General features: G+C 47.1%; 4 protein-coding genes and 4 non-coding genes across 20 annotated transcripts in view; 2 read left to right on the forward strand and 6 right to left on the reverse strand.

Annotated features, from left to right (window-relative positions):
* Nucleotides 1–315: 315 nt before the first annotated feature.
* SPCS1 (signal peptidase complex subunit 1) lies at nucleotides 316–2,124 on the reverse strand. The gene is made up of 4 exons (XM_048957694.1): nucleotides 1,443–2,124; nucleotides 1,311–1,370; nucleotides 917–1,003; nucleotides 316–462 (listed from the first exon to the last, which is right to left on the reverse strand). Exons 1-4 carry the CDS (start codon nucleotides 2,013–2,015, stop codon nucleotides 340–342), a joined length of 843 nt encoding a protein of 280 aa, XP_048813651.1. The 5' UTR covers nucleotides 2,016–2,124; the 3' UTR covers nucleotides 316–339.
* Nucleotides 2,125–2,133: 9 nt separating this feature from the next.
* On the forward strand, nucleotides 2,134–7,394 carry GLT8D1 (glycosyltransferase 8 domain containing 1). Its single transcript, XM_048957691.1, has 9 exons — nucleotides 2,134–2,356; nucleotides 2,463–2,561; nucleotides 3,424–3,640; nucleotides 4,291–4,408; nucleotides 4,884–4,968; nucleotides 5,187–5,299; nucleotides 5,460–5,626; nucleotides 5,808–5,920; nucleotides 6,537–7,394. Exons 1-9 carry the CDS (start codon nucleotides 2,341–2,343, stop codon nucleotides 6,725–6,727), a joined length of 1,119 nt encoding a protein of 372 aa, XP_048813648.1. The 5' UTR covers nucleotides 2,134–2,340; the 3' UTR covers nucleotides 6,728–7,394.
* Nucleotides 7,395–8,723: 1,329 nt separating this feature from the next.
* GNL3 (G protein nucleolar 3) lies at nucleotides 8,724–16,934 on the reverse strand. Its single transcript, XM_048957693.1, has 15 exons — nucleotides 16,824–16,934; nucleotides 16,671–16,729; nucleotides 16,448–16,585; nucleotides 15,908–16,021; nucleotides 15,639–15,725; nucleotides 14,701–14,836; nucleotides 13,760–13,863; nucleotides 12,672–12,807; nucleotides 12,100–12,187; nucleotides 11,545–11,728; nucleotides 10,958–11,100; nucleotides 10,237–10,373; nucleotides 9,557–9,762; nucleotides 9,135–9,216; nucleotides 8,724–9,046 (listed from the first exon to the last, which is right to left on the reverse strand). The coding sequence occupies exons 1-15, from the start codon at nucleotides 16,834–16,836 to the stop codon at nucleotides 8,958–8,960; spliced, it is 1,716 nt and encodes a 571-aa protein (XP_048813650.1). The 5' UTR covers nucleotides 16,837–16,934; the 3' UTR covers nucleotides 8,724–8,957.
* Nucleotides 11,179–11,251, reverse strand: LOC125699014 (small nucleolar RNA SNORD19). The gene has a single exon (XR_007379404.1). It is a non-coding gene; the product is annotated as a small nucleolar RNA SNORD19 (small nucleolar RNA).
* On the reverse strand, nucleotides 11,796–11,874 carry LOC125699017 (small nucleolar RNA SNORD69). The gene has a single exon (XR_007379407.1). It is a non-coding gene; the product is annotated as a small nucleolar RNA SNORD69 (small nucleolar RNA).
* On the reverse strand, nucleotides 12,278–12,350 carry LOC125699015 (small nucleolar RNA SNORD19). Its single transcript, XR_007379405.1, has one exon. It is a non-coding gene; the product is annotated as a small nucleolar RNA SNORD19 (small nucleolar RNA).
* On the reverse strand, nucleotides 14,570–14,642 carry LOC125699016 (small nucleolar RNA SNORD19). The gene has a single exon (XR_007379406.1). It is a non-coding gene; the product is annotated as a small nucleolar RNA SNORD19 (small nucleolar RNA).
* A 17-nt stretch (nucleotides 16,935–16,951) lies between the features above and the next one.
* PBRM1 (polybromo 1) overlaps nucleotides 16,952–21,907 on the forward strand; it is a 61,118-nt gene continuing 56,162 nt past the window's right edge. For 3 of the 13 annotated variants that reach the window (XM_048957675.1, XM_048957681.1, XM_048957683.1), the window contains exons 1-4: nucleotides 17,655–17,854; nucleotides 19,045–19,200; nucleotides 20,006–20,103; nucleotides 20,654–20,801. In XM_048957675.1, coding sequence (XP_048813632.1) covers nucleotides 17,726–17,854; nucleotides 19,045–19,200; nucleotides 20,006–20,103; nucleotides 20,654–20,801 — 531 coding nt within the window. In that variant the 5' untranslated portion in view covers nucleotides 17,655–17,725. Of the gene's footprint in view, nucleotides 17,055–17,654; nucleotides 17,855–17,987; nucleotides 18,109–19,044; nucleotides 19,201–20,005; nucleotides 20,104–20,653; nucleotides 20,802–21,907 lie in introns of those variants that run through there. The other 10 variants (XM_048957677.1, XM_048957686.1, XM_048957684.1 and 7 more) reach the window with 9 other exon arrangements.

Below are 21,907 nucleotides of genomic sequence, written 5' to 3' on the forward strand. Positions count from 1 at the left end.
CATAGTTTTATTTTGCCTCCTCACTCACGGCAATAGCCAAACTACGCTCGATTGGAGTGTGGGCAGTGTTTTCCTTTTTGCTAAAACACTTTGAGGAGAATCTGAACTCAGCCTGAAATTCAGCACTCCATGCTGTTTTCCCTATGACTTCACTTAAACTGCAGCCAAAGCAGAGAGGGCCTTAGTGCTCTGTGCAGCTCTTAATGAACTCATGACAGCGTGCAAACCAATAAGGGGGAGAAACTACAATACTGAGACAAGAAGCATCTCTCAGGGAAAATATATTAAAGCTTAACAAAGTTAATTGCCACAGCGTACCATAACAAAGAACCATTTTATTTAGCTTTTAGAATGCCTTTTTGGTTTTCTGTCTGCTGGCTTCTTATCCTCTGTGCCCGACTCCTGCACAGGCAGCCATTTCAGGGGGTTGCGGCGGTACATGGGCCATGGGGGGAGTGTCAGCTTAGAGAACAGGAACAAAACAAAACACGTAAAGCACGGAGTTAAAGAAGTGCACAGCTTCTGAGACCTGAACTGCAGCATGGACATTCGTGCTTTCCATCTGGGTCTCCACGTTCCTTTTAGCAGCAGCTCGCCGTTTCTCTGGGTACCCAGAGAAACACACTGCCATTTCTATTACCAACAGAGTCAGATGAACTTTAATATCTAATTGAAATGGAAAATCAATTCAGTGTAGGCAGCAGCATGAAATTGCAGCATTCTATAAAATCTTAACGTGTTGTCATGTCAGTTTAAGTACAGGAGTGCTTGCTCTGCAGCTCAAAGAAAGCAGAGACGTGCACTGCTACCTGAATTAAATGGCAAACATTTGTGCTTGCAGCCCTGTCATTCAACTGCTGCTTCAGGTTAAATAGTGGATATAGTTTCTGGCTTGGGCACAAGAAAACCCCCTTACCAAACAGGATAATGCAAATCCGGCCATAACTATGTAGACAGTCCATCCAAACTGCTCAGTGACATATCCGAAGATGAAACCAATTACCTAAAAAACAAACCAACAAACACGCACGTTTTTGATACATTTCAAGCACACAGAAAGGCTGCTGAAGCCACGCTTGGCTGGGGGCGTGGAGGAGAGTTAAGAACAAATGATGGTGTGGGTTTTTCTGTTTGAAAGCACACTTGGTGCACCTTTCTAACTTCGTCTGCAAAACTGAAGGCCAATTTCAAAACTAAAGAAATAAATACGGAACTAAAGCGTTAATGCCAAGCCAGCAACGAGAAGAACCGAGATCCTAAAATCGGAGAACAAACCCAAGGAGCCCCTCGTTATCACCGCGTGTACTTACGGCAGACACAAGAATGATGCCCTGGAAAATCTGTTCCGCTAATTTCTGGCCCTTGTAGTCCTGTGGAAACAAAGCTTTCGCTCAGCGGATGCACCCCGCCGGGCAGCCGCCGCGGGGCCGTCCCGCCCCTACCATCTGTGTGGGGATGGAGCGGAACACGTCCAGCATGGTGGCGGGGCACGGCTCCTCGTCCTCCTCACTGGCCTGCTCTTGCTGCTCCCGCTGCTCGTCTTCCTCACTGGCCTTGGCCTGCTCCTGCTCCTGCTCCCGCTCCCGCTCTTCGGCTTCGCCGACGTCGCCCTCCTCACTCTCGCTCTCCCCCTCCCCCCGCACTCCAGGCTCCTCCCCGCTGATGGCAGCACACACCGCATCCTTGCCGCGCAGGCGCAGTAATACCGGAAGGCGCCTCCGCGCGCCGCCGGAAGTGTCCGCCCCGCGCCCCGTCTCTCGCTGCCGCTGTGCTCCGCCATCCCCCCGGGGCTCCGAAGCGTTTCCCGCGCTCTCGGCCAAGTCCCCGCCGTCGTCTGCGGCCCGCTCCCCTGCCTCGCCCCGGTCTCCGCCGTCGGTTGCAGCCAGCTCTCCGGAGCCACCCCGCTCCTCCATAGGTGCCGGCGCGGCGGTGGACGCCGTCTCCACGGCAACGGCGGTGTTGGCCGCAGGACCCCGCGGCGAGGACCCTTCGGGCGGCGGGCGCGGGGTGTCCATCACTGCGCCCGTTCGGACGCGGTGCCGACTGCCGGCCTACGGGCGGCTCCCGCCCCCTCTCAGTCCGCGCTCCCTCCCGGTCGAGTCCCCGCGGCCGCCGCCGGAGCACCGGGGGCCGGGCGCTGCGCGGTTCGGCAGCCCGTGGCCAGTAGGCGGCGCGGCGGGCAGCCCGGTGCCGCGGTGGCAGTTGGCGGAGGCGCGGGCAGGGCGGCGGAGTGGAGCCGGGCATCCGCGGTTTCTCGGCCCGGCGCCCGCCCTCGTTGGGCGGCGGTTTCTCGGAGCCGTTCGGGGCCGTTTGTGGCGGGACACGGAGCGGCGGAGCACGATGAGCCTGAGGAAAGGTGAGCTGTGCACGCCCGACTGCCGCTTCGGGTCCACTTCGCGCTTTGCCGACTCCTCCGGCCTCTCTCCACCCGTTCCCGTCGTCTTTGTGCTTTGAATCCTCAGTGAACGTCTCCATTCTCGTGGTGGCCATCGTTCTCTTCCTGCTCGTTCTGCACCACAACTTCCTGGGCCTCAGCGACCTCCTGAAGCGCGAGCTGACAGGTGTGTGTGCACCCCGTGCCCGGGGCTGTGCGATGATGCAGCTCTGCTCTCCTAACGGGGCTCCGTCCCTGTGCCTCTGCCCCCTATTGCTGCCCTCTGCCCTTCCCAACACCACAGAGCCTCTCCACGTCCCTGTGGACCCCCGATTCCCCGCTTTCCAGCTCTGTTCCTCACTTTGCTGAGGTGTCCTGGAGTTATATGGGCAGCGTTACAAAAGCCTGCAGCTTTTGTAACTCCTACAGCTGATGTGGCCCTGCATTTCAGCTGCCGGTCTCCTATCTGTGCTGTGAGGATAAATTCTTGCTGCTTCAGCTGAGGTAATGGGATCTGTGATGCTTGGAATAAAACTGGGCTGCGTGTGACGCCTTGATAATCAGGTGGAAGAATCTTGCAGCAGTGGTGGTAATTTAGAATATGTTTTTTTTTGTCCGTTAGTTTTTACCTGAAAAGAAACAAAAGTAGGAGGGGGAAGGTCAGTGTGACTGGTGGGGGGTGGTTGGGGTAACAGCAGGGAGGAAGGAGGGTGGCTGTAGCTGTGGCGAATGGGACTCAGGGGGAGCGTAGCCTGCTGTAGCTGGAGCCGCCACGTAGCTCCTTGCTGTGCTGTGTATGAGCACTTAAAGCAGTTACACGCACTGTATTTGCAAGCAGGACGTTTCCACAGATGTTAATGGCTTGGATTCTCAACACGGGGTCTGTTGTGTGCGTGTTTGGTGCTGGGCTCCTCTGGTCCACGTTTCTCATCTCAGACATTGAGGCAACTTGTGTGATAGAAACAATTCTAGGGAGGGATTTAGCATGGTAATAGTTCCTGCGTTTCACTTATGGAAAACAAGCATGTGCTGCCATTTGTTCTCCACAGACTCCAATCCGTTAGGACTTCAGCCTATAGACTTCATACCTGCTGCTCCTCAGAGGCTGACAGATGAAAGGAATGATAAGGAAATTTCTGTGGTCATTGCTGCCTCAGATGAGAGGCTTGGAGGTGCAATTGCAGCCATGAACAGCATTTACCGTAACACCAGATCCAACGTGGTTTTCTATATTGTTACTTTGAACGACACTGTGGACCACTTGAGGTAATGTTTTTTTTTTGTTGTTAGCTTCCCACAGTCCTGTAAAACCAAAGTCTCTTTGAAAAGAGCTGAATTTGCCTGATTTTTTACTCTCCAGCATTGCTTGCTGTCTTGTCTGCTGCTGCTCACTGCATCTTTTTGGCACAGCTGCAATGGGGAGTACCAGTTGTTCCTTCTGGTAGTGTTTCTCTTCTCTGAGACATCCAGCTGGAGTGTGTCAGTGGAGGGCTTGCTTTCTGCATGTCACCTGACCAATTTAAATGCATGGAATCAGGTTTCTCTCTCCTTTCTCTCTCCTTTCTCTCTCCTTTCTCTCTCCTTTCTCTCTCCTTTCTCTCTCCTTTTTTTTTTCTTTCATTTTTGCACAGCTCTGTTAGTGCTGATGGTTTTCTGAAGCACCTGTAGTAACAGGATGATGTATTTCTAAAAGAATAAGCAGCAGTCTCATACCTCTCAGTTGTCACAGCCATGTAGTGTGCTGATGGTGGGCATGCCCCTGCACACACATGTGAAACACTCCTGAAGGCTGATGCAGGTTGCGCTCTACTGCTATGTTTGTTGTGTAGATAAAAGAGCGGCCAGAACAAGTTCTTTTTATTGGATCTGTTGTTTTTTCTTTCATTTAATCAAGTTTGTACTCTTCCTGTTTGCAGGCTGTGGCTAACAAACACTGCTCTGAAAAACCTGAGGTACCAAATTTTGAATTTTGACCCTCGTGTCTTAGAAGGGAAGGTGCAAGCGGATCCCCAGAAGGCAGACAGCATAAAGCCAGTAAGGATGATGCTGATTACCTTCTGCAGTTACTATTCAGTGACAGTGTGCTTTGATTTTAGTCTCCAATGGCTTTAGAACTCAGCTGGCTTTCAAAATATTTTATAATTAAGTTTCTAAATTCCAGTAAGAATATTTCTCTCAGATAGCAAAGGCTGGTTTTGAATATCTCCATGTCCAGTCTTCGTTACCGATATCTCCAGTGAAACACAGCTGGTTGGCCTCTGAGGTGCCACAGATGCGTATGAAGAGACAAGAAACTCAGATAGAGACTATTTTTAAAGTTAGTTTATTGATGCTCACAGGAAACCAGGAATTGATGGAACCTGCCCATTTAAAACAATTTCTAAGATATTGCCACCTGGTTTGTTTCCTGGGTAGAAGTTGTGCACACCACTGCCACAGTCTGGAGCATTAATTTCACGTGTGTTTGAACCATTTTCCATGCAATTTTTTGCTTTTTGTGCATCCACAGTTAACGTTTGCAAGATTCTATTTGCCCAGTTTGGTACCTCATGCAGAGAAGGCCATCTATGTGGATGATGACATAATAGTGCAAGGTATGGGACCGTTTTGTAGTATGCTTTTTGCCATGGTCTAAGCTGGGTTCAGTGTGCCACCTCTGACAGCAGCTGAGCATTTTTGCTTCAAGGAAAGATGTAAAAACTTTGCAAGTACAATTGGATTAAACTTCATGTTTTTATCTGCTGAACAAAAGCTCACTCAGAGCTTAAGCAGGATTGCTTCTAATTTTTCTGTGCGGATTTCCATTTTTCAGATGATATCCTTGAGCTTTACAATACTCCACTGAAACCTGGACATGCAGCTGCTTTTTCAGATGACTGTGACTCTACCACCAATAAGGTTGCTGTCCGTGGAGCAGGGAATCAGGTTGGTTTTGTTCTGGTTCAGTTGTAACAATACTGCAGGCTCCAGGCTTTGGAGGAGGGCGCTTGGCTTTGTTGTTCTTGAGGCTGACTTCCAAACACAGGAACCTGGCTGTTCCTACCCAAATCACGTGGCTCAGCTGATTGTAATCTTTCTTTTTCAGTACAATTACATTGGGTTTCTGGATTACAAGAAAGAAACCATCCGAAAGCTTGCGATGAAAGCCAACACCTGCTCTTTCAATCCAGGAGTTTTTGTTGCTAATCTGACAGAATGGAAATTACAGAACATCACGAAGCAGTTAGAGAAGTGGATGGCACTTAATGTAGCGTAAGTGCCCCGAGGTGGGGCTGAGTGCAGGTCAGGAGCCGGGTCATGGTGGTGGCATTTAAGAGTTAAATAGATGGTGGGCTGTGTGTTTATCTGTGCATTCCTGTCATGAGGCTGCAAGTGAAAGCCAGCTGATGTAGGTGAGGATCCTTTCCCAACTTCTTTTCCTCTTCTCTTTCAGAGAGGAGCTGTACAGCAGAACTCTGGCTGGCAGCATCACTACACCTCCACTGCTCATAGTGTTCTACAAGCAGCATTCCAGCATTGATCCCCTGTGGAACGTCCGACATCTTGGTATGTCTGAAATAGCTGTGGTGCTTGGCCAGGGGCCACCACCGCCGAGGGTCTGTAGCTGGACCCTCAGCTGATGATACAATAAGTGGATCTTTGCCTTCCATGTGCTTGTGCTTTAAGAAAAACCACCTAATGTTCCTCTTGCATTTTGTGGGCTTAATCCTTCGTGTTCCTCTTTGAGCTGCCAGGCAGGTTGTTCTTCATTTCTCAAATACTTTGTTCCTTTTAATTGGAAGCAGTATTTCCACATATGTATTGTATGTGTATCTAGGTGCCTCCTAGGCTTGTTGAGAGGAACAAGCAGTCATTCTCTGTTCTGCTACTGATAAAACCATAAATCTGGGGGAGGTCTCTCTGTTTCAAATGAGTAAAATATACGCTGCTGAATACGCCCAGGCATTAGAAGGCTTTAAAGAACTTGGAAGTTAAAGCAGTTCATTTAAATACGTGCTAAGGCAGATCAAAGCGTCCTTCAGATGCATCCAAATTACTTTCTAATTTGCTGATTTTTGCCTCCCATTCCCAATGAAAAATCTTTGTTTTCAGGTTGACAAATCGCATCCTTGTTTTTCTGCCGCCTGTATTTCAGACACTAACGCTTCTTTCTCAATAAAAGGGTCTAATGCTGGAAAAAGATATTCTCCTCAGTTTGTGAAAGCTGCCAAGCTGCTCCACTGGAACGGACATTTCAAACCGTGGGGAAGAACGGCTTCGTACGCCGAGGTGTGGGAGAAGTGGTACGTCCCTGATCCTACAGGCAAGTTCAGCCTGATCCGAAGGCATCCAGAGGCCTACGAAGCCAAGTAGAGTACGTTTTCAGTAACTGTCAGCATTTTCTCAGGACACTTGTGGAGCCAAGCAATGGTTTGTTTTTTTTTCACTGTTTGTACAAAGAACAGCCCTCACCTCCTGGAGCACAGGGAGATGCACTCACCCAGCTGTAGTGGTGCAGCTCCAAGCTGCACGGTTCCAAAGGAGACTCACTTTGCTTGTGTGACTGAGGGTGCTGCTCCAGCAGGGAGTGAAGGGGCCCCTCCACACACCAGTGCTTCTGTGAGGGCATTTCTGTCTGCTGTGTGTCCTCCTGCTCTTTACTACGAATCTTCATGGGGAAACTGCTTTGTCAGTTATAAATGGTTCCAGAAACAAGAAGAACTTCAGCTGGAGCTTGTACCGTGCAGCTCCGCGCAGCAATGTACTGTAATTAAGAGCTGCTTGGAGTTTGTTCTGTTGTTGTTTTCTTACCCTGTGAAATAGTTTCATCAACAGTCCTTTCTTGCATGAAAACTGCTTCCATCCATTCGTGTCAGCATTCCTTGCACAATTCTGCAAAATCAAATCTTGACTTTTGAAGGGTTGCTCAAGTGTTGACTATGCAAAAAGTGGTCTGAACTGCTAGTGCACACAAACATTTTCCATAACTGGTGGAGAAAATGTCTTAAAATAAAAGCTGATGTTACATTTTTGACATTAACCTCTGCTCCTGGCAGTAATGATTTGACTTGTTCTGATATGTGAAGCGTGCTTCATTTTTTAAATTCAGTGTTAAGTACTAATTGAGATCAAAGCCCATTGATCTCATTTTGGGGGAAACAATCTAAGAATGTTCCAAGTATTTACTTCTGGGATCAGGCTGTGTGAAACAGGTCTGTGTTGATCACAAGTTCCTCACCATTCTCTGCCAGAAGTCTTTTCCCATTGTGCCCTTCCTGTTCTCATGCTTTGAATTCCCCAAGCAACAGCCTGCTGCCACCTTCTGCAGCTCGCAGTCCATCAGCTTTTTTTACATTGCTGTACAGTTGGTGGCTGGGTGCTGGTTGTTTTTAGCTAACATAGACCAGCAGCTACTGTGCTTACTGTTCCATTCAATATTAACTGAACTCGGGTTCTTGTTTTTATTGAATAATAATACTTGGGAGCAAGGTGTCAAGACTGGCTTGGTGTGTTGTGGGCTGCAAACCATCAGGGAGCTCAAGGGCTCAGTTGTGTGTATGAACGTTTTAGTGCCTTGTAAGTGAAAGAGATCTCCAACTTTTCATCTTGCTGCACGCAGTTCTGACTGCCCTGGGTGCTGGTTTGTTACTGACCCGTGAAGTTAAATGTTATCTCTGTACCCCAGAAGTGGGGAGATGGCAGCCCTGTTTTGCAGAGACACGTCTTTATTACTGTATGGGAACTGCTGAGCCACGACCTGAACCTCTGATTGATCACCTGAGGTGAGCACTGAGTCAGCCAGAGGAGCACAGTGAAGGCAATTCAGCTGGGCTGCAGGGATGGAGCCTGGCTGCACCCCTCCTAGACCTATTGAAGAGCTGGCTACCAGTGGGGAGGGATCTCTTCTGGAGATCTGCTCTGCTGAAGTTTTGTAAGTGAGCCCAGGATAGGGGTAAGCTTTCTATCTATTCTCTTCTTGTTATCATAGTCTGCTTTGCCAAACTCTTGTTTATTTTGTAATTAGAACATCTTAATATTCATTGATTATACAATTGCACAGAGGAATAGGTTTTGCTTTAGTTACCAGTTAGTCACTGCTGCACTTCCATCTTTTGTTCAAGAGTTTCCACCTCAAAATGTTACAGCCATATGAACTAAGCAGAGTTATTTAACCAGCCTTTACCTTCACAAAACCAGGAACACTTGCTGCCAGAAGGCACTCTTATAGAGGTACAGCCTCTGCAACCCTGCAGGAAAAACTCTTTGCCTTTTATGAAGGGAGAATAAAATTTAATTACTAGAATTAAACACTTACCATTATTTTTCAAAGAAAACACCAGAGACTTTGTAATTTTGAAATATTTTTGTAAGGCATAAAGACCAGATTAATGCAGTATAATATTTTTTTTAATATGTTTATTTTTAAACAGGAATAAACATATAGGATTTTAGCATCCTACAACTGTACAAAATCTGCAGCCATGGAGAGAGGCAGTACTATATATGTTACTGGGGTCTTGGCAGCAGCTATGGTACATGGCATTCCTCCCCCTTCTGTAACAGAAACCTGTCTGTTCTGAAAGGCTTCTCTTCACACATCTCGTTACACGTAGTCTGTGTTAAAATCGTAGGCATCATCTTCACCCGCTGCCTTGTCTAAGCTGGACGGCAGTGAGTTGGCAAGTCCAGTTTCTGAGAAAAAGGAATGGTTTGTTAGTGAAATGAATGCAGTACTGGAGCAGTGCGGGCTGTACTTTGTGCTGTGGGTTTTAGCACAGACCTGCCATCTCATTTTCTGAATGTGCACCTCCTGTTTGTCCCGTTCCAAGCTCAGCATTCCCCGTCAGCCGAGTCCTGCCATCCTGCAATGGGTTGGAGAGGTCAGACACGAGTTTGCTGACATCACTAATGAAACTTCCCATGTAAATGAAACACAGAGGCTGAGGACAGTGCGGTTGTCCCAGCGCCCAGCTGCTGGCCAGGAACGTGCTGACTGACTAGGAGCAGCACCGATTTCTTAATTTGCTGATTTCTCAACTGAGCACAATGCTCAGCCCTTCTTTCTAGAGAAGTGTGGCTCTACAGGCTGTGTGTTACCCCAGGTGGCTCTGCAGTGCTTGCACACTGCTCGTAACAGGATGCTAACTGGCTACTTGGTGTCAGGGCCCGAGCAGGTAGAAAACAAATGAAACCCTGGTTTACCTCCTTGACATTATTCTCTTCTTTTTCTTCTTCTTCTATAATATCTTGATCATCATCAGTCTCCATGAAATCCTCTTCGTCGTGGCTTGTTTCCAAATCCTCCCACTCTGATTCTTCTTCTACCGCCTTATTTCGCACTATTTTCCCATTAGTCATGCCAGCTGATTGGAAAACAATGCTGCTTGCTGGACTGGGGTACTTTAAAGCTGGGAAATATATAGAGAGCTGTCTGTTACGTTATTGTTAGCAGGAGATACAATGTCTACCTATTAAAAGGATCACCTTCCCACATAAGCAGGGAGAAAAAGTGAGAACAGAAACATTGCTAGGATGAAGAACTTGGTCCTGAGTCTAAGATGTACTGAGCAGAAATACATTTTGTTGGTCTGACGAGGAAATGGGGGAGGGCAAAAGCATGAAAGGGCCTACAAGCAGTGGCTATTTAGAAAGATCAAATCAGATAAGCAGAAACCGAGAACTACTGGGGTAATCTAGCAGGGGTAATTTGTGTGAAGACAGCCCCCAAGTCCACTGCTCTGCTGCCCTGGAATCCATTTCATTCTCTGAAGGTTTGTGCCTGCTGCATGCTGACACAGCCATCATACAAACCCCAGGACAACTCCCATTCGTGGTCTCCCATTACAGCTGCTCAGTGGCTCTCAGTGCTGGCAGTGCAGTACCTTGAACTGTGCTGCTGTTTTCTTCTTCCAGCTTCTTTAAATTAAAGCCCCTCTGCAGTTCAGCTATTTTGTCTTCTGTCAGGTATGGCGGCACGATCTGCAGTGCTGGTGGTTCTGAGTGGTAGCTTATTTTAGCTCTGCAAAAACCACACATGGTGACTTAGCTGTTATCTTTTCAGAATAAAACCCAGAGCCCAAACCTCCCAAACTCAACTGAACCACTCTTGCAGTATTATTTGTTTAGCAGCAGTTAAAGGGCCGTTTAAATGGGCCTCGGAAGCTGTCAGTAACAGAACTGAAGATAGCCTGCTCTGAAGCACATGAACCAATTCAGCAAGTGCAATGATTCTGAATTCATAATTCATTCATTCCACGCTCAGCTGAACACAGGAATCACTAAAGGTTCCAAAAAAAAAAAAAAAAAAAAAAAAAAACCAAAAAAAAACCTGTTGCAAGATTCCTTCTTGATGGAAGAGAGCACTACAGGAATTCCACGTAATTTGCTTTTACTCTCTGTGTGTATTTTAATAGTTTAGAAAATTATCCTTGGGTGGTGTCCTCTCTTGGCCAAGCCAGCCTGATTGCTCAAAATCAAAAGCAGCCTCTCCTTTCTGGAAGCAGTTCTCAGGACTCAATGCTTCTGCTGCGGACTCACAGCAGATTTAACAGTGTCAAAATCAAGGAGGTCAGCAGCACAAAACAAAATTAATAGCAGACATACCCTGTCCAGTCACAAAGCAGTGATTTAGCTACGTTCTCTATGTCGGGAACACCTCCTTTTTTCAGCATACCCCTTTTCTGAGCAAGTAAACTTAAAAGCTCTTCAGTGTTCTTGAAATCTGGGATACTGTAGAACATCATTACCTAGTGCAAAAGAAAACAGTGTGAGGGAGCAGTTATCACAGAACTGGAAGGGGATCAGGCTTATGTGAATCTATTTGAAATTAGAGTGAAATCAGAGTTGGATCTGAAGTCTTCACTGTAGTAAGAAGCATTGAAGTTGTCTTCATTTTTCACTCTGTTACATCGCTGCCTGGTGATACAGGCAGTATGGTTTGTTGATGGATTTTTATTTTTCTTTAAATCAGCAAACTCATTGGGAAAACAAAGTGGCCAACAGGATCCTGGTGTGTTGCAACCACCTTCCACATACAAGGGTGAAAGGTCACATCAGGTTTGGATACGCTAACCAAAGTTTGGTTAAGGAGAAAACGGTGCAGAACAACTGTGTGAAGTGAAATATCTTCCGTTATCGGCCTAAGAAAGCTAGAGAGGAGCTGAACGCTGTGAAAGGATGACAGGACTTACCTGCTGCTTATTGCAGTGATTCAGGACTGCATCCACTGCTTCAATCACGTTCAGTGAGCACGATTCCCCGCTGTGTATGATACTTCTCAGGGCCAGAGTCACAGCACTGTTGGTAGCATCTGCAATTATGCTCGGGCTGTCTGAAATCTTCATGTGTTTATCAATACGCACAACCTGCATGGACCTGGTCAGAGAAACAGGCCACATCTGAAGACAAATCAAACTAAGGACTGATAGCAGCAAAGGCAGCAAGCCACAAAGCTCAGCATTGGATTGAATGCACTTCATACAGAATCAGTTTCAGTGCTTTCTCATCACGTGCTTTGTGCTGGACAGAAATGCAAGTGCACAGTAAGAGCAAGTTTATGCACTGTATTCTCCTGTGGCAACGTGCCAGGATGAAAGATCACGTTCTGAACGATGCAAATTGAACTATGCATTTAAAACTGAACGTAGGCATGCTCTGACTGCTGCTGATGCACGGGAATTGTACACAACCAACTCAAGGTAATCAGAACTGACAGGAAAATAAACAGCTGCTAACACTCAGCTTACTTGGTGACACCTCTGGCTGGTCCAACATCACACACACGATCTTTTTTAATACTGTTGATTATGCTGCTCTTCCCCACGTTAGGGAAACCTGGGGAAAAAAAAAACAACACAGAAATCCTCATAAATCAGAAAACTCAGCTTATTTAACAGCTTATCACGTGTTTTTGGTAACATACATCTTCCGTGTGAGATCAGAGTTGGATCTGAAGTCTTCATACAGAACTCAGACAAAGTCTGTATCCTCATTTCTCACATTGCAATAGAAAGACATCACTGAATGTCACACCACAAACCTCACCAGATGGGAGGAAGAGGCAGCGTAGGCTGTGCAGTATGTAACCTAAAGCTGCTTTATCAGTTAAGGCCTCATAAAATGTGCATTCCATGGGTCACAGACACTCTGCATTGAAGTACAAGACAGATCACTACCAGCTGAGGTGCTGAGTCTCAGCTGAAAGTGAGCACCCTGCCAAGAAGGCCCAGAAGCGAGTCACACATTGGGTGTTTTACTCAGGATACCAGAGCTCTGATGGGAGGAAAAGGAAACTTCTGCCATCTCTCCAAACTCTTACCTACTAACCCAACCTGAATGGCTTTGTTCTGAGTCCTGCCATACTCCTGAAGAAGTTTCATAAGGCATCCACTTCCAAAACTTTCCGTGTGTCTTGATAAATCAATACGTGTCCTTCTTCTGCGGAAAGTCTCCTGCTACAGGGTTCAAAGGAAAAGAAACAACAAAACAAACACGTTGGTCTTACATTTATTCATCTACTGTGACACTTCAAACTCCTGTGCTTCGTTAGCTGATGTTACTGTGTCCTTCTTCTAAAGAAATGCAATTAGTTCAGTAAGAATTTGGCTAAGATGAATCTAGCAGTTAAGTGGTGGATATAAAAAAAATGTAGCACTCAAACACTTGAAGCAGCCTGAACAAACCTCCAGGGCTTGTTGTTTCAGTTCAGGCTGTGTTGCAGATGGGCTGTGTGAGCAGGAAGGAACCATGTACATTCATGGGGTGGAGTTCTTTGATCTGTACATTCACTCAATGAACTGTCCAAGAAAAATTCTCTCTTTTTTACACAACTTTAAAGCTGCTCTCTGTGTTTGGGCTTCTGTGGCATTTCACACCAGGGTCTATTTGATTACACTGTTACCAGAGTTAGGGCAGGTGGAGCAAAATGCATCATTACACGTTGTCTCAAGCCAGCATCTTCACAAAGCTGAGACTGGAACCCCAGGGAGCTTAACTCCTTGATAATCTTCCACGAAATAACAGAAACTATGGCCTTTAGTAACAGTGAAGTAAGATGAATGCCGCATACCCTGCGTCAGTTTACCTACAATCCAATGTGCAACCATCCTGGATAGATGAAAAATTCCTCATCTCCCTCCCCTTGCTGTCCTGCTTAAGCAGAACAGCCCACTTTCACTCCCCAGTTCAGCATCCCACGCACGAAACAATACGTATTTCATCAGCACATATTCCCCAACTGCACTGTGAAGCTCAACGTGTGACAGAACATCCATTAGTTGAAGCAGTATAATCAAATACAGGAAAAATGAATTACAAAGAACAAGAGATCCTGCTTCAACGTGCTTCAACACATACAATGCAAACGTGTGTGATTCAGTCATCTGAGCCAGCACGCAGAGCTCTTACCATATTCCTGTCCTTCAGCAGCGTCGCTGATTTAAAGGCAACCGTTGGAAATTCCTTCTTCAAATAATTCAACCACTTCTCCAAGTTCTCTTTTGGCACTAAATCTGAAAAAAAGAGCACAGACTTCTCCTCACTGTTGTGAATGTTGTGTTGCTGTCTGGAGAAATCTAACACGGAATCAGAAACCAGGATGGATCCTGTCCACTTTGCACATTTCTTTACGACAATTAACGCTTGGCTGAACACTCCACAGCTTCTGTATTTGCTTTTATGTACACTTCCAGTACAGTACAGCCACCCACAGCTGCAGCTTTTAGTGTTTATTCTCTGCCCCAAGCAGAACATCCCACAGTTACATTTTCAGACCCTGTGTTTTTCATGTTGGACTATCACAAGGAGACGGCAGGTACGAGGGGTGATGTTACGTGGGCTAGTCCATCATCCCTGCAAAAGCTATGCTAAGACAAAGTTCCTGTTGTTCTTTCACTCCTCATTTCCTTCTTTTTGCACTGCAGTTAACCCACTAACAACCAGCTTTCCCAGCTGATCTCATCCTCTTTTGTGTGGTTTCCCTCATACAGCAACGGGAGCCAAACTTCAAAGACAACCCTTGTGCCGATTTGCTGACGCTTAACTCATCTCAGTGGGTTCAGCATCGCTACCTGCTCACTTCATCTTTGTTCACATGAATGTTACTAGATCTCCACTTTTGGCTGACACTGGCCAGAAGTCATTGTAAAAGCAAGGGGCCAATGTGCAGCTACCTGTCTTGGTGTTTTCTCAGCAGAGGGAACGTGGCCACTTCCCTAAGGCAGCGAGCTCAGAGTTGGATCTTATGACTTCAGCAGAATCTGAGATTTCTTTACGTATTTCTTCACAGCTCACTTAAAGCAGAACCACCCAGTGACTACAGTAACACTTCAAGAAAATCTGTTTCTTACCGATTTTGTTCAGAACCAACAACAGCTTTTTGTCTCCTCCAGAGCAAGTAATGGCTTGCTCCAGCTGGGGACACCGGCAGCCCATCGGATCTCTTGCATCTAAAACCTCCAGAACCACATCTGAGGTCTCAATCACCTACGTAAGGGGGAAAAAAAAGATTATAGAAAGAGAGCTTTCAAATAAGAGATGACTAGCAATTTGACAGATGGTAACTCTGTAATAGCCAAGCTGCAGCCTACAACAGCGACTACTGAATTTCACAGAACGTTCAGTAGGTGAGGTTTCTTAAGGCTGTTTGTTTCAACTCTTATCTTCTGAAAGGCAAATTGACAGAAAAAGGTGAAAATTGCTGCAGCTTTCTGAAGTCAAGAAATTCCTGGACAGGAATATCTCATAACTCAAAGAGCTCTCTGACTGGTCGCTTTGTACTGACATTGGTCCTAGAAGTCTTCAGAACGCTCAATATCTCAGTAGTCAACACTGGGCAAGACTGAAACCCTCATGGTTTCTACAGTAATATCACTTACTTCAGTGCTGGTTTATCACGAGCAACCTTTACACTTCCTAGTCGTTGGGAATCAACTTTTTACTTGGATAGACAGTGATAGGACAAGGGGGAATGGTTTTAAGCTCAAGGAGGGAAGATTCGGATTGGATGGCAGGGTGAAGTTCTTCACAGAGAGAGTGGTGAGGTGCTGGGACAGCTGCCCTGAGAGGCTGTGGATGCCCCATCCATCCCTGGAGGTGTTCAAGGCCAGGTTGGATGGGGCAGTCTGGTCTGGTATTAGACAGGGAGGTTGGTGGCCCTGCCTGGAGCACGCAGTTGGAACTTGATGATCTTTGGGGTCACTTCCAACCCAAGCCATTCTATGATTTTAAGTTGTTTCATTGCTTATCATCAAATTACATAAAATCATAAGAAGTTGAAGCTTCTTACTTTCTCAAGCTCACTGTGAAATGATTTCTTTGCATTTTTATCCAGCGCCTTCTTCGTCTTCTTTGCTTCAGACTTGCCAGAGGATTCCTGCATGCAAATAAAGCAGAAAAGAAATGATTTAACTGAGAATTACTCTATTATATTTGTGCACACAGTCTGAAGACTGCTGTGTTGTCTGAACACAACACGGGACTTGTAGAGGTGTAATTTTAGGATGACATCTTTGCCTCCACAAGCTTCATGTGACAACAATCACACTGGACACCAACCTTTCCCTCAGTTTGTTCCTGGATCGCAGCCGCACTCCTCTTGGCATCGAGCTTCCTCCTCTTCTCGAGTTCTTTCTGCCTGTCAAGCTTCTGCTTCCGCTTCAGTTCTTCGAGCTGATCGCAAACAAGCAAGAGCCAACAGAGGTAAAATGCATGTGAGGGAGAGACAGGATGTCACCCTTCTGCCCACATGTACTGATTTGTGCAAAGGGATGCTGGTGCAGCTCAGTTTCACACACACGCACATGACTATACATGCATCAACGCACACACGCATACATGCATGCACACACATGCACAGACATGCATGCATGCAGATGCACGTACACACACATGCACACGCACACACTTTTGCACTCACACGTGTACACGCACACGCGCATGCACACCTACACCCACATGTACACACAGACACACACACGAGCACATACTCGCACACACATGTACACACACGCACATGTACACACACACATACGGACACAAGTGCACGTACACTTGCACACACACGCACACAGACACACGCGCTGCCGCCGCCGTTACCCGCTGCTTCCTCAGCTCGGCCTCCCTCAGCAGAGCTTCCTTGAACGGCGCCGCTCCGGGCACGCCGGGGTCCTTGCGTGGCTTCTTGCGGCCGCGTTTCTTCGCCTCCCTCCGTACCTTGCGGTGATGCTCCCGGATCTGAGCGCACACACGGGATTGTCGGCAGAGCCCGAGCGGCACCGCGCGGCTTCACGCACCGCCGCGCCCCCCGGCCCGGCCTCACCTTCTTCTGGATCTTGTACCGCTTGTGGCACGTCAGCCGCTTGCTCGCCTTCCTCAGCTCTACAAAGCAAAGCAAAGCAGAGTAGCGCCCGTAAGCCCCGCTCGGCCGCCTCCCACACCACCCCCCCCAGCCACCCGTTCCCGTGCTCCTCACTCGGTCGCTTCATGGCGCCGCGCACGCGGATCCGCCCGCCCGCCCCTTCCTCCCGCCGGCGGGTGCTGCCGTAAAGCGAGGCGGCACTTCCTCGCGGAGGTGTCGCGCGGGCCGGGCGCGCTTGGCGGCCGGGCGGGCTTGGTGGCGGCGCGGAGCGGCGGCGCGGGGCGGAAGGCCGCGGCGGGCGGCGAGGGGCGGTGAGGAGCGGCACGGAGAGGCGGCGGCGGCGGGGTGAGCGGCGCTGTGGGCCGGGCGGCGGAGCGGGGCTGGGAGGCCGCGGGTTCCCTTTGTGTGGAGGCGGCGGCGCGGGGCGGGCCGGCGGGCCGCTCTTCCCCACCCCCACCCCTGCCGGCGGCCCGCTCCGCTGCTCTCCGTCCCGCTCCGCGGAGCGACGCCTGCCGTGCCGGGACCCGGCCGCGCTCGCGGGGTTCGGCGCCGTCCGGGAGGAGCGGCCTTCGGAGCGGCCCGACCCGCGCTGCAGGAGGCGCTTCTCCCCGCTGAACGGCCCGCAGCCCAAGCGCCGCAGGAGGAACCCGCTTCCCCGGGTTCGGTTCCGAGCAGAAGTTGCGTGAGCTCAATGAAGGCCGTCGCACTGCCGTCGAGCCGTGCGTTGTACGCAAAGGGGGGAAATCGGAGCTGGAGAGCGCTTGTAAATGGAAGCAGATTCGTCCGTAAAGAAGCTGTGTGGCCGGGCGCGCTGCGCTCCTTCCTGGCAGATAGCAGCCGTTTGCTCGGCAGACGGACGCAATTCTTGCCCGCCAGAGGCTGACCCGCGTTCTGGCCGCGTTCTGGCCGCGTTCTGGCCGCGTTCTGGCCGCGTTCTGGCCGTGCCGATCGCTGCACCGTTGCCGTGCTGCTCTGCATCCACCTTATCTGCTCTGTAGCTCAGACTCTCAGATCAGATGTGCGGTGGTTCGTTGCTGTGCAGGTGGCTGGGAAACCCGCACCGCTTGTTGAGAAACGTCAGAGAAACCGTGACAGAAATGCCTCGTGTTCTGCATGCGGAGCTGCTTTCTGGACTTTCTGCTAAGGTTAAAAAGCAAAAGTTGCCTCCTGTTTGTTGCTTTCTGTCTGCCAACTTGAATTCTTCCATTTATTCTTTGACTTGGATAACCTATCTGCTGTCAGCTCTCTCCTCTCTCTTTCCTTGTTCTTGTCTTTCAGCTCTGGCTGTACTAACAGCACTGCTGACCTGCTGCTCTGGGTGTCCCCTTCTCCTAGTATCTGTGCTTGCCCACCAGACACTATGAGGAGACTGGCTTTTCGAGGTGCTGGTTGTACTCTGGTAAATCTGGTAAATTATTGATTGTATGTACACCATGCTCTCCGTTCTTCTGCATTAAGGCTCTCCCTTACTGTTAATTATTCCTACCTCGTTCTTATTCATCTAATTTGCATGCTCAACATTTTGTTGCTAACATAAATGCTCTCGTGCAGTTATGTTGTACTGCCATACCTTGTAACTTTCTAGGAGATCCCTTGATTCGGTACAGGCTGGGATAGATGAATCTGTGCTGTCCTTTGAGTTAGCTACAAATGGAGATGGTGTTACGATGCTGTCATTAGAAACCAGGGAAGAGCCAGCGACTTGGTCCATAAATCCCCATAGTCATTGGACAGTTGTTATCCATTTGTCACTGTTAAGTTGATAAATTAGAAACTGTGACTGAAACAAGAGTGGATTTTTCTGCTTCTTGATGATTGTGCCGTTCGTCTTACACACACAGTGGGAATTGTGGTCACACGAGGACCCAGCCCTTTTCTGGCTTGAATCTTACACAAGGTATTCAGTAGCAGTTCATGTTTTAGTTGGTCATTTGTCTTCTTTGTGGCGTCCTTTTTTATTTTGTGTTGGTTTTACAATTCGAGACAGAATGAACTACTTTTCTCCATACAGCTCTTTCCTATAAAATAGCAGTTCTCACGTTATGATCATTCATAGCTCGAGGAACCAAAACGTAAATGGTTTCAGAATGTGTCCTGGTAAAAGTTGCTGATACAGCTTTGTACCTGTAAGCCCTGGGTTTCTGACGTTGGTGTTGGTAGTGGCAGTGTAAACCTGCAGGGCCGTTTTGCCTTCCCTGTACTCCCAGCTCACGTCTGGTGTGGATGTAAGAAACACGTGTGACCCATTGCAAAACATAGCTCACTTAATAGCTCTCTCTCGTCAGAGGATTTGGTTGCAATGCCAAGAGTTTAAGAACATTTCTCTTCATTATAGAAGAAGTTGGATTCCATGGGTTCCAAGAGGCGAAGAGCAACCTCGCCGTCCAGCAGTGTCAGCGGAGGGGACTTCGATGATGGCCACCACTCCACGAATATCCCAGGCCCCAGCAGGAAGAGAAGGAGGCTTTCAAATCTCCCGACTGTGGATCCTGTTAGTACCTTCTTGTTGTGCACACCTTTCTTTCTCTTGGGTTTACTGTATTCTTGTCTAAGAAATGCTGGATTGTGGGATGGTAGCGCCCCTTACAGCATATGCTCTGGCTTCCTGCGTATTTGACAATCGTATTTGGCACGTATACACTGAGTTTATTGTGTCCTGAAACTGTTGCTGCCTTGGCTAAGCTGTGTTTAGGATCTTATTCACCTTTGGTTTGCTCTCCTCGTTTTTGTTTTTTCCCTTTCCATTTTCCTTTTTGCTGCTGTTTTTTTTTCTGATGATGATTTTAGCAGATGGAAAGAGACTGGGCGGACAGAGGGCTGAAGTGCAGAAATTGAGAGTTGCATCTGAATAGCAAATGCTGGGAGAGATAAGTGGAGAACAGCTCTTCGATACGTGCTGAAGCATACGATGTCATTGTTATGCCTTGAGTTAGCAGTCTGATTTTAAATAATTGCAGGGCAAAAGGACCTCTGTCATGGTTTTAAATGTCTGTAACAAAGAGAGTTGTACTGAATTAGCCTGCATTTGGAATGTTCTACTTAGGATTAGTACTGAAAGAAAGTTCACTCTGTTAAATCAGAAAATACAAAACAAAAACCAAACAGGCAACCCTAACGTTCTGCAGTACTGACCTGCTAGATCATACTAATGCAGGACATGCAGTGTTCTTCACTCTATTTCTTTGGAGTGCACCATACGTGAGCAGTTTGCCTTCCCCTTCTTGTTGTAAGCAGGTCTTGATTTGTTATCTCCTTAAAATTGACTTGCTTTTTATTGTGTTGTTCTTGAATTTTAGATTGCTGTATGCCATGAACTTTACAACACCATCAGAGATTACAAAGATGAACAGGGCAGGCTCCTTTGTGAGCTTTTCATTAGGGCACCGAAACGAAGGTAAGGCCATGGTTCTTGTCAAGCCTTGGGTTTTAAGGAATGCTTCACCATTAAAGAAAGTTGAAATATGGAAAAAAATCCAAATCAGCTATGCTCATCACTGTGTCACAGCAGCGTATGATGGTGTGAGTGAGTGTTGTAATTACTCAGTGGGACCTGCTGATGTTGGTACTTGTTTTCAGTAAAGGGAAAAACCTTTATGTTTTTGAGATGTATTTGAATGTATTTTGAATGTATTTGAGATATTTCTTGTGACACCTGTCTAAAACATCTGACCTGAAGATGTTCCTCCCCAGTGGTGGAGTGTAATACTGAGGGTGTGCATTGGGAGGATGATAAACTCTTCAAATGGCTCTTGAAAATATAAGTAGAGACTGAATGTACCTTAAACTCAGAAAACAGAGAATGATAATGGAGCAGGTATTACAATAAGTTTACTAACAGAACGCTGACCAGATCTTTTACCTGGAACTGTCTTTGTTTCATTTTGTTGTCTCTGTGTCTAAACTTTCTGCTTGAAATACAATGCCTGCCTTTGTCATTACCACAGAAATCAACCAGACTATTATGAAGTGGTTTCACAGCCAATTGATTTAATGAAAATCCAACAGAAGCTGAAGATGGAGGAATATGATGATGTGAATGTGCTGACTGCTGATTTTCAGCTTCTCTTTAACAATGCAAAGGCTTACTACAAGGTGAGGAAAATAGGTACAAAGGCTTGAATTTATCAGTGATGGAGATATACTGAGGTTCTTATTTGGTTTGGCAGAAAGCTTTCTGGCTTTGCCTTTGATGCTAGTAAGAGCAGCATGAACTTATTGCAGGTGTTTGTGTATTTTCCCATAATGTTGACCATATCTTTGTGAGATGTCTTGCTATAGTAGCTTTTCTGTGGGGATGCCATAAAATAACATGGAGAGGGTATTTTTTTCATTTTCCAAGAGAGAGAGAAAGCAAAAAACCCAACAACAGAGAAAAAGGCTGATCTATTAAAACCTTCCTGTTTTATGAGATATCCCGTGTGACCTTTTGAAAAGAACCACACTTTTTTCTCCCTAAAGGAGGAGTTTGTTTTGGAGTTTTGCAGTATGATTGCTGACTTTTTCTCTTCCATTGTCCAGTTACTAAAGTGAAATAAGGCACACTGATTACTCTGGTTTCTGATGATAGATTGTGAGTGTATGTGATGTGTTTCACCGAGGCTGCAAGCCACGTCTCCATTCCTCCAAACCCAACATGTGTTTTATTTTAGGTATTAATGGATTCTATTGCAGTTGCCTTAAGAAAGGGGGAAAGAAAACTGGAATGATCTCATTTAATGGAAGCATTTTACATACTAAAAAAGGGACACTGTGTGTTGTGGCTGAGATAGCAAACCTAAAACTTCAGTGCTGATATTAGCTTTGATAAATCTTGGTCTTTGGAGGTTGTCCACATAATTGCTTTGTAATTCAGGCAGGCACTGTAGTCAGGTGACACTCAGGTAAATGGTGCCTGTGTTTGTTTGTGCGTGTTTGTGGCTTTCTGAGGAACAACCAGGTTTAAGGGTTAACATCTTTCTACGTTGTGGTTACAGTAGAAAAAGCACAGAGACCTGCGTATTCATGGTGTGCTTTAGCAGACACATTCCCCTTAGTGTGGTGGGTTTTTTGGTTTGTTTTCTGTTTTATATTAGGAATAAGGAATGGATGGCAGGAAACAATTACTAGCATTTTCCCAAATGTCAGATGCCTGTGCCTGCACAATATTCAGCTCAGATCTGTGCCCATATTGTAGCAATCCTGCATGCAGCATAGGAAGC

The sequence above is a fragment of the Lagopus muta genome, chromosome 11, assembly GCF_023343835.1.
Source record: "Lagopus muta isolate bLagMut1 chromosome 11, bLagMut1 primary, whole genome shotgun sequence".
NCBI classification, from domain to species: Eukaryota; Metazoa; Chordata; class Aves; order Galliformes; family Phasianidae; genus Lagopus; species Lagopus muta.

Excerpts from the sequence above, each read along its gene's own strand:
- SPCS1 (XM_048957694.1), bottom strand. The coding sequence starts at position 2,015 with ATGGACACCCCGCGCCCGCCGCCCGAAGGGTCCTCGCCGCGGGGTCCT. Across the intron at positions 1,004-1,310 it reads GCATCATTCTTGTGTCTGCC|GTAATTGGTTTCATCTTCGG; the intron begins GTAAGTACACGC and ends TTTGTTTTTTAG. Across the intron at positions 463-916 it reads GATTTGCATTATCCTGTTTG|CTGACACTCCCCCCATGGCC; the intron begins GTAAGGGGGTTT and ends CTGTTCTCTAAG.
- GLT8D1 (XM_048957691.1), top strand. Across the intron at positions 3,641-4,290 it reads GACACTGTGGACCACTTGAG|GCTGTGGCTAACAAACACTG; the intron begins GTAATGTTTTTT and ends TCCTGTTTGCAG. Across the intron at positions 5,300-5,459 it reads TCCGTGGAGCAGGGAATCAG|TACAATTACATTGGGTTTCT; the intron begins GTTGGTTTTGTT and ends TTTCTTTTTCAG.
- GNL3 (XM_048957693.1), bottom strand. Across the intron at positions 9,763-10,236 it reads AAACAGCAGCACAGTTCAAG|CTTTAAAGTACCCCAGTCCA; the intron begins GTACTGCACTGC and ends TATATTTCCCAG. Across the intron at positions 9,047-9,134 it reads TTCAGAAAATGAGATGGCAG|AAACTGGACTTGCCAACTCA; the intron begins GTCTGTGCTAAA and ends CCTTTTTCTCAG.